Source organism: Carassius gibelio, chromosome A17 (assembly GCF_023724105.1).
Source record: "Carassius gibelio isolate Cgi1373 ecotype wild population from Czech Republic chromosome A17, carGib1.2-hapl.c, whole genome shotgun sequence".
In the NCBI taxonomy this organism is placed as follows: Eukaryota; Metazoa; Chordata; class Actinopteri; order Cypriniformes; family Cyprinidae; genus Carassius; species Carassius gibelio.
This window is the reverse complement of record NC_068387.1, coordinates 9,902,533-9,911,012: the sequence shown is the minus strand read 5'-3', so window position 1 is coordinate 9,911,012 and position 8,480 is coordinate 9,902,533. Positions and strand designations below refer to the sequence as shown.

The 8,480-nt window shown below is 40.8% G+C and overlaps 2 protein-coding genes across 4 annotated transcripts in view; both read left to right on the top strand.

Annotated features, from left to right (window-relative positions):
* LOC128031561 (protein Daple) overlaps positions 1-3,932 on the top strand; it is a 58,453-nt gene extending 54,521 nt beyond the window's left edge. For both annotated transcript variants that reach the window (XM_052619880.1, XM_052619879.1), the window contains exons 29-30: positions 489-736; positions 1,536-3,932. In XM_052619880.1, the coding sequence (XP_052475840.1) occupies positions 489-736; positions 1,536-2,438 (1,151 nt within the window). In that variant the 3' untranslated portion in view covers positions 2,439-3,932. The remainder of the gene's footprint in view (positions 1-488; positions 737-1,535) is intronic.
* A 109-nt stretch (positions 3,933-4,041) lies between these two features.
* LOC128031562 (ovarian cancer G-protein coupled receptor 1-like) lies at positions 4,042-8,177 on the top strand. Of its 2 annotated transcripts, XM_052619882.1 has the most exons (3): positions 4,042-4,701; positions 6,034-6,126; positions 6,680-8,177. In XM_052619882.1, exon 3 carries the CDS (start codon positions 6,771-6,773, stop codon positions 7,806-7,808), a length of 1,038 nt encoding a protein of 345 aa, XP_052475842.1. In that variant the 5' UTR covers positions 4,042-4,701; positions 6,034-6,126; positions 6,680-6,770; the 3' UTR covers positions 7,809-8,177. The 2 variants fall into 2 exon arrangements, with proteins under 2 accessions (XP_052475842.1, XP_052475841.1); XM_052619881.1 differs by lacking the exon at positions 6,034-6,126.
* Positions 8,178-8,480: the final 303 nt, after the last annotated feature.

Below are 8,480 nucleotides of genomic sequence, written 5' to 3'. Positions count from 1 at the left end.
ATTTAAGATATCATTATATCATTATATTTTACAGAAAAACCATAGGGTGACACGTTAACATGCAGGGAGCCTATAACCATCAACCATTAGAAATATCATAGGTTTTATTATAAAATAAATAAAGTATTATGATTTCAAATGTGACAGTAATGTGACAAAGAGGATCTTTCAGTGTGCAGTAAGTTAGATTTCATTACAATGCAAAGTGTCAACTAAAAGCCTAACAGCACTTAGCAGAGGCTAATTTGTCAAGTCTGATGTTCATCTTCTGGGTTGTGAGAGAAGAACACTTTTCAGATTTAGATTTAAAATAAAAACAGGCTAATGCATGTAAATGCTGAAATGACTGAAAGTGATTATACTTACTATGTGAATAACACTATTGACACACACAGTCCTCCATCAGCTACCTTTAATGTGCCCATTTCTATGACATCTCACACTCTTACATTTTACATTTCACGTTTGAATTTCCTGCCTTCCTCCAGGTTCTCTGGACTGCCTGCAGGGCCGATCTGCCAGTCTGTCAAGCGACGATGTCTTTGGACTGGGTCATGAAGGCTCCCGTCTCAGTCAGTCGTCTCTGATTCCTCGTAGCTTCACCCTACCCTGTAATGCCCCATCTGCTTCACGTTCTTCCCAGCGGCCCACTCCTCGACGGCCGTCGTCTCCTGGCAGTGAGATGGTCACCCTGCATGAGTTCTTGCAGGAGAGTAATGCCCTGTCCCCACCCACTGTAAGTTGTTTTAACACTAACAACGTTTTAATACTTCTTGGCAGACTTGTTTGTTTGATGGTTTGACCTTTTGAAGAATAATAACATATCATTAGAAGAATCTTAAAACGCATGGTGAATCATACATCGTAGGATGTGTATTTTCTCACTTCAGATATCCTGTATCTTTTTCAACATATTGAAATTCTGGGTGCATGCTTGTGCAATGAGGAAAGCAAAAGGGAGTTTTATAAATGTATTTCATTATCAGTAAAGACATTAATGCTACTAAATAAATGATGCCTTATATTTGATCTGTTTGACCCTGCACCATGAAGTGTTGTTTGCTAATTGGGGATTATTAAGATAATGTCTTTGAGTGCTGTGTGAAACGTTTATGATGGAGACACTGACAAGGTTTCAGCTACTTGCCAAACTGAGGTTGATATCATGTGTCATATTTGGAATGAAGTAAATATTTTCCATACAATTTTCATTAAATATTTGATAATTTCTCCTAATGCTTTTCAAATGCATAAAATTTCCACTTTTTTATAATGACAATGGAAAAGTCATAAAAACGAGGCTTCATATTATTGCAGTTAATATTGTTCTTAAGTAGTATATACATGGAAATATATAGCTGCATTTTTTTGTTGTACTAAAGGGAGTTCCTTACAAGAAGAGGGGGTCCTAGGCATCACAAGTGGTGTGCCTGTGGTGAACCCTGCAAGTGATTTCTATTGTGATACTGGAATCGGTGCACAGTTAAAACCACATGCTTTGCAAACATATTTATGATGATTTAAATGTCTTTCAGGTGCAGACAGGAAGTCGAGAGGATCTGATGACTGATTATTTCACCAGATCTACTCGACCTGTCCCTCTGCGAGATGACGCTAAAACCCCAACCAATTACGTCACGCCAAACATCAAGACTACTGCACCAGAACTAGATGGTCGGGCCCCTAAACCTGGACACAGTGTCAAACCAAGCATTCGTCTCACTGAGACCTCCACACCTCCTTCTCAGTCGCAAACCCTTCCTAACAGAGCAGCAGGACTGCAGTCCACACCTCCGCAGATGTCCAGTCCTCGCGGAAGTGTGGGCGGCAGCGCCAGCCTGAGCCGTACCTTCAGCCTGGCCTCCGCAGACCTCCTCCGTTCCAACGGGCCGGACAGTTACCGCAAAGAGGCAAGTTCTCCCAGCCAAAATGATGTGGTGGTGAGGAGGCCTGGTGTGGTCGCCAGAGAAAGACCGATGTCTGCTAGGCTGGCTGGTTCTTCGCCGCTGCCCGGAGACCCAGGGCACGTGTCTGTGGACCCCCGCCGTCTGTCTCTCGCTCAACCGAGAGATGAGTTGTCCCTGGCTACTCCGCCTCCAGTGCGCTCTTCGTCTGTGTCACTGCAGGCTGAAAGGGAATACAGTGGTAGTGGTAGCAGCAGGGCAGGAGCAGTCCGTTCTGGACCTGCTCAAACCCGAGCTGCTTCACATCGAGGCGAGGTGGCCATGGTGACTCCGGTGCGAGCCGTATCAGCATTAAGGCTGAAGGATTTGGAGGAGGAACCTCGGGAGCAAAGGCAGGCAGAGTCACCTCAGTTGAAGAAAGCAGACACTGCGAACTTAAGCTGCACCACCAAGGAGCAGCCCACCAGTAAACCTGCTTCTCCCGACCCCAGTGATGACCCTCAGACTGTTTGGTACGAGTACGGCTGTGTGTAGAACCTCGGTAAAGAAACGCGTATGAAACTACACTGTACACATGAAGGCCCCAAGCAGCTCTGGGAAGACTGGTAATGTCCTTCCTCTCTACATCTCTCCAGGTGCTTCAAAGGCACCAGTTGTGTTTGGGGGTCTTGCACATGTTCAGATTGACCTGAAAACGAATGTACGGGGCACTTGAATGTATTTTTTCCCCTTCGTATCCAATCAAATGCCATCGATTTCTGCAGCTCTCCGCAGCTCCATGGCAGGCCAGTTCACGTTCTATTCTGAATTTGGAAAACAAACGTTGGGCTGTGTGCTCGGAGCCACTCCCAGGATAATTACGGAGTAGCGACTGCATCCATCTTTAGGAGGCGCAGGACAGGTCCATCACCGAGACAGCCTCATAGGAACCCATTATGGGAAGTGGCCTCTCTCATTCACTCCCTGCTGACATACCAAACAATCTACTCTTTTCTGCTTCTTGTGGGTGACCATGTATTTGGTGTAGGACCTGGGCTTGGCTCGGCTCGGCTCAGACTCTTTTCAGAAGCACACAACACTGAGCCAGAAAGAGAGAGAGAGACAGAAAGCTGTTGGACATGAAAATAAGATGGCACCTTATGATATAAGGTGGAAGAATGTATCGAGAATGGGTTTTGAGGGGGGGGGGGGGTGGGGGGGGTCTATTACTGGACATATTGCCCAGTTTCACACAAGCATTTAGAGTAGTACTTAAAAGAAATTGAAGCTCAGTTTGGTGTTTTTTTTTTTTTCTTTAACACACTGATTTTATAACACTGCACAACTGTTATAATGACCAGAAGTTCTTTTATTGGTTTATTTATTAATGTCCTTGGACCAATTAATGACACTTGTTTGTGTGGTTGTTTTTGTGTTTGTGTTCAATTTTTCCAAAATTGCTTTTTTTGTTTTTGCGCGGTTGATGCTTAAGTCTGATGATGTTGAACACTGGAAGAATGGAGTAGTCTCATTATACATGTTTTTCTCCTGAGTGAGGCATGCAGGTTAAAAAAGCCTATGGAATCCCAGGATCCCTCAATCATGTCACCAACCATGCAGCCTTTGTTCCCTGTCAGTTGTGCTGTTCTACCATCTCGTGTCACCATCTCCAACTTCTTATGGTCTACTGAGGCATTCATAAGTCAAGGGCAAGAGCTGATCACCAAAGGCTATGGTGTGTCTTAATAGAAATATCTTTGGATCAAGCATTCACATTGGGTGTGTGAACATAAGGAGAGTGTCCTGTTTAAATGTGCACAACTACTGGTTAAATGATTTTAGATATACAACTGTTTTTATACACTACTGCACATGAACATATATCAGTACCTGTAAAATATTGTGTGTTTGATGTAAGGAGTAGATACCCTAACAACCTTTTACACTTGTAAATGTAAAGTTTATTGTGAATAATAGAAGCCTGTTTAGAGAAAGCTGTTTTCCAAAAACTGCTCTTTGTAATAAAGTTTTTTTATATATATGTCTGGAGATTAAGGTTTCAGTAAATTAGTTCTAAAACGTTTTTTTTGTAACTGAGGAAAGCATAGGCTACAGTAACAGTTTGGACAAAATCTGGGGGAATATATAGGACATTTGCTTCATGCTAGTTAAAATTAATGTTAAATAATAGTCATATCAGACATATCTGAACTAAATCACAAAAAAGTGTTAAAAACGTCATGGGACACCAAAGTGTGAGTATTCAAGGAATGTAACCGTTCGAAACGCGTTTGTAATCCTTTCCATTGCGCACGGTCAAGGCGCTGTGAACAATTTCACCTTAAAAAAAAAAACTTTAAATGTTTACTTCTACATCTGTCACATATAGAATTACCTTTATTACCAAAAGGCAGATGAACAATGAGGCGATTATGCTGTGGCACTGCCTACCTAGAGAGCACTTCGGACATTCTAGCTGCGTTTCATGTCGGTTTATCTGACTGTGATGGCCAAACGTGCTCTCTGTGCAGGCAGGTCATAGGATACGAGACACATCCTGTGTCCAAGACACTTGAGATGATTGTTTCGCTTTGAATAATTGTACGCATCATCACGTAAAATTTGTTGACGCAATTAATTCCCCCCCCCTATTTTCCGACGTGACAACCCCGGAAACCCGGGAGCTATTTTTATTTCTGCGAGAATCGCATTCAAATCTCCATGACAGAGTCGGTGGAGCGGTCTTCGGGATATGATGTTCATCACATTGAGAAGTACCTCGAATGAGTCGCGAAGAATTAAAACCAGCCAGCTAAAGGTAGGCTAATGTACTTTCATTAAATCTAATCTATATTCTGGTATATATTCTCCTATACCTGAAAAAGGTAGCCTAATTGTTATGTTAACTTTGTCATACTTTATTCATTTTTATTGGCAGTAAGACAGAATATTGGCAGAAAATATTGTTCCCATATTAATTTATTATAAAATCTAAATTATAATAACTGGTATTTTTGCCAGAATATATAGTTCTCATGATATTTGTAAACTAGTAAACTAGACAAACAAATGATGCTGCTTACTATTTTAAAGCTTTCCAACTGCTTGCATATTTATAACACACATGTAGTATAATTATATATTTTCTAATAGTGTCATTTAAATGCGAATCTAGCAATTCTTACCAACATAGTCTACTCTGAAATCATTCGGACATATTTAGCTATTAAGATGTGCTACCAATATAAATGAACACGGTTTAACCCATAAGGTTCCAATTTCATGATGCGATCAATTACATACTCCAAATGGTGTAATGAGCCGCGCAATAGACCACTACATTAATAATAACAGGAATATTACATGTGCCGAATATTACATGTGTAATGTCCTAGTCATGGAGTCCCCAATGCTTGATTATACAATATTAGTGAAGAATTTGTTATTTGAAAGTTTTCATAAATGATGAATCAATGTGAAGTTTTGCGCTTCATAAAACAGATCTGACTTTGAATTCTGATTGGATGAGGCATGTTTTGAAGCCGATGCACACTTCAACCGAATTCTAGTTTCTATGTTGTTTAGTAACCGCAATCATAGTACGGTTTGGCTGAAAGAAAAATAAGATTCTGTTACAATAATTCGCAATGATTAATATATTTATTAGACTATTGAGACAAAGTGTTGTGCCTAAAAGCACCCCTCACCAGGTTAAAAGCATTGCAACACAGTGCCTCTCTCATAATGCTAGATTACTCTGACCAAACAATTTCTCGTTCTGAACAGGAAGTGAATCGCTTGTAGTATAAGACTTAATCAAAGTTTCATAGAGAAAATTAGCTCTGTAGTTTTATTGGGAAATGACAACTCTAGAGAGAAGTCTCTCTTTAAGGTAGATGTTGAAACTGGCTCCATAAATCCTACAGAAGAGATAATCTGAAGTAACCTCTTAGAACACAAAAGCAAATCTATGGAAAACAGCTTTTCAGGTTGAAATGAGCTTGAAACACTGTTCTGAGAAATACTGATGTTTGTCATGTCTGAGCAGTATTACTGAAGGCAGCGCGTATGACTCGGATGCATTTAAAAGCATTTAATAGATAGGTGAAGAAACATGTTGTTCACGCTGCTTTATTGATCTGTTCCACAGTATTCATTGCAGTCAAGGTCTCAGTCCCACTATAGCTATCATTCCTTCATCAGCCAGACATTCTGCGAACCAGGCCACGGTCAAATTGAAAACGTATGTTCGCTCAAATTGTCAAATTGTCATGAATTAGGATATATAAAGATGTTCAAGATGGTTTAACTGCTCAATGACAAAAAAAAAAAAAAAAAAAAAAACACCTACGCATGTGTTAAAGCCAAGTGCAAAAGACGTATTGTGCAATTGCATATGGCATATTTCGAAATCAGTTGAAGAGTTTTACACTTCCTTCAACTTCATATCTCTTCCTGTATGCTTAAAATTGTTCAGTTTAAATTAGACTTTTGTTACTCGGCAGTCCCCTTGATGAAATTCCCAGAAAGCCATTTTCAGGGATGCAGAAGTACAACTTCCATCTGCGTAAATGGAGAAAAACCCCAAACTGTTTTTAACAAGTATCATAAAGTCATCAAAAGCTTGTTTTTTTTTTTTTAAAGATTACCATTACATTTTCCATAACATCCAATATGTACATCAGAATCTCAGTGATAGTTGTAGTTTATCATGGCATTTTCTGGGTTGTATGAATACTGTGGTGGTATCTGGACACACTAATCATTTGAAATCCTATTTTGTTTGCTTCCCATAGAATCCATGGAATGTAACTTGGAGACCTCAGTCGATTAGAAAAACATACCTACACTTGTTGAATAAGACTCTGTGAACATGAGGTTAGAAAGATGAACATGTCTGAGGAGCAAATAAACTGCACTATAAGCTACGAGATTCACCAGTACCTGTTTTCGGTTGCGTACATCCTTGTCCTGCTAGTGGGTCTTCCTGCCAATACTTACTCGCTCTACCATGCCTGGCTGCAACTGAAAGCCCGAAATGAGCTGGGGGTCTACTTGTTAAACCTGACCATATCCGATCTGCTGTACCTGGCCTCCCTGCCCCTCTGGCTCAAGTATATCTTCCAAGGGGACAACTGGAGCAGCTCTGAGTGGCTCTGCCAACTGTCTGGTTTCCTGCTCTACGAGAACGTCTATGTCAGCATTGGTTTTCTGTGCTGTATCTCCATTGACCGGTACCTGGCAGTGGTCTACCCTTTCCACTTCAAGGCATTCCGATCGGTACGAGCAGCATCGCTGGTCAGTGTGGTGGTCTGGCTCAAAGAGCTTGCCGTAGGAATGGTGTTCTTCTGGCACAAGGAGCTCAGCAGAGACAGGAACAACCAATCTGTGTGCTTTGAGCACTACCCCATGAAGACATGGGAGTACCCAATAAACTACTACCGCTTTCACATAGGTTTCCTGTTCCCTTTAGGAATCCTCTCTGTGTCGTACTTTCGAGTCCTCCGAGCAGTGGGCAAGAGTGCAGGCACACAGACTGCCCAGAAAACTCGCATCAAGTACCTGGTGACCAGCACCATCGTCATCTTCCTGGTTTGCTTCTCACCATACCACATCTTTCTGCTGGTACGCACCATATTTGAGCGGGACTGCGACTTCATTGAGAACATTTTCAACTACTACCACTTCTCTCTGTTGCTTACTAGTTTTAACTGCGTGGCGGATCCAGCGCTCTATTGTTTTATCAGTGAGAGTGCCCAAAAGAGTATCCAGAGGGCTCAGGAAGCTTGTACTCGGGTCTTATGCTGTTGCTCAAAAAGTCATGGAAGGTTCAACACACACTCTACCGAGCTTGCAGCCGCCAATGAAAATGTTACAGGTACCTCAGTAGTGACTTTCTTGCAGCAGATCAAAACTGATGTTTGAACATTTTTGTTGTATTAATTATCCATACAAAGGACATCGTACCGTTTAGCTACAGGCTCTTCAGTGGACAAAGGAAGCATCATAGATGTACAGCTGCATATATATATATTTTTTTTATTTTGCATTGGTTTAAACATTATCCGACTTTGTCAGAGTCAGTCCTGTATTTAGTTCTAAAATTGAATAGTAGTATTTCATGCTTTTGCTAAACTAGCCTGCTAACTGTTACGTGGTGTAATGCTCAGGGATTGCTAACTTGAAAATCACTAGTGGATGACATTTGATGTTTTAGGAACCAATGAGCTAAACATGTGCATGTAGCGGTTAAAAATCTGTGTCCAAGACTAAAACCATTTCTTTGCTTTCAAACCTCATAGGTTTCCAGTTTCTTTAATACTGTACTTAACCCAAAAATGAAAATTCTGTCATAATTTACTCACCCTAATGAATATAGTCTGTAGTTATCACTGCAAATATTTCTTTTTTTCAGATGCAAACTTCGCAAGTCAGATTTAGTTATGAAACATGAGAACCAGTGGCGTTTGGTTCATTGATGTGAAACCAGGCACAATACAAATGTGATGATACTTTTATGGTGCTTTTATGTTCTTTTTGGTGTATAAAGGGGTCATATGATGCTGCTAAAAAGAACATTATTGGTGTAAATAAATG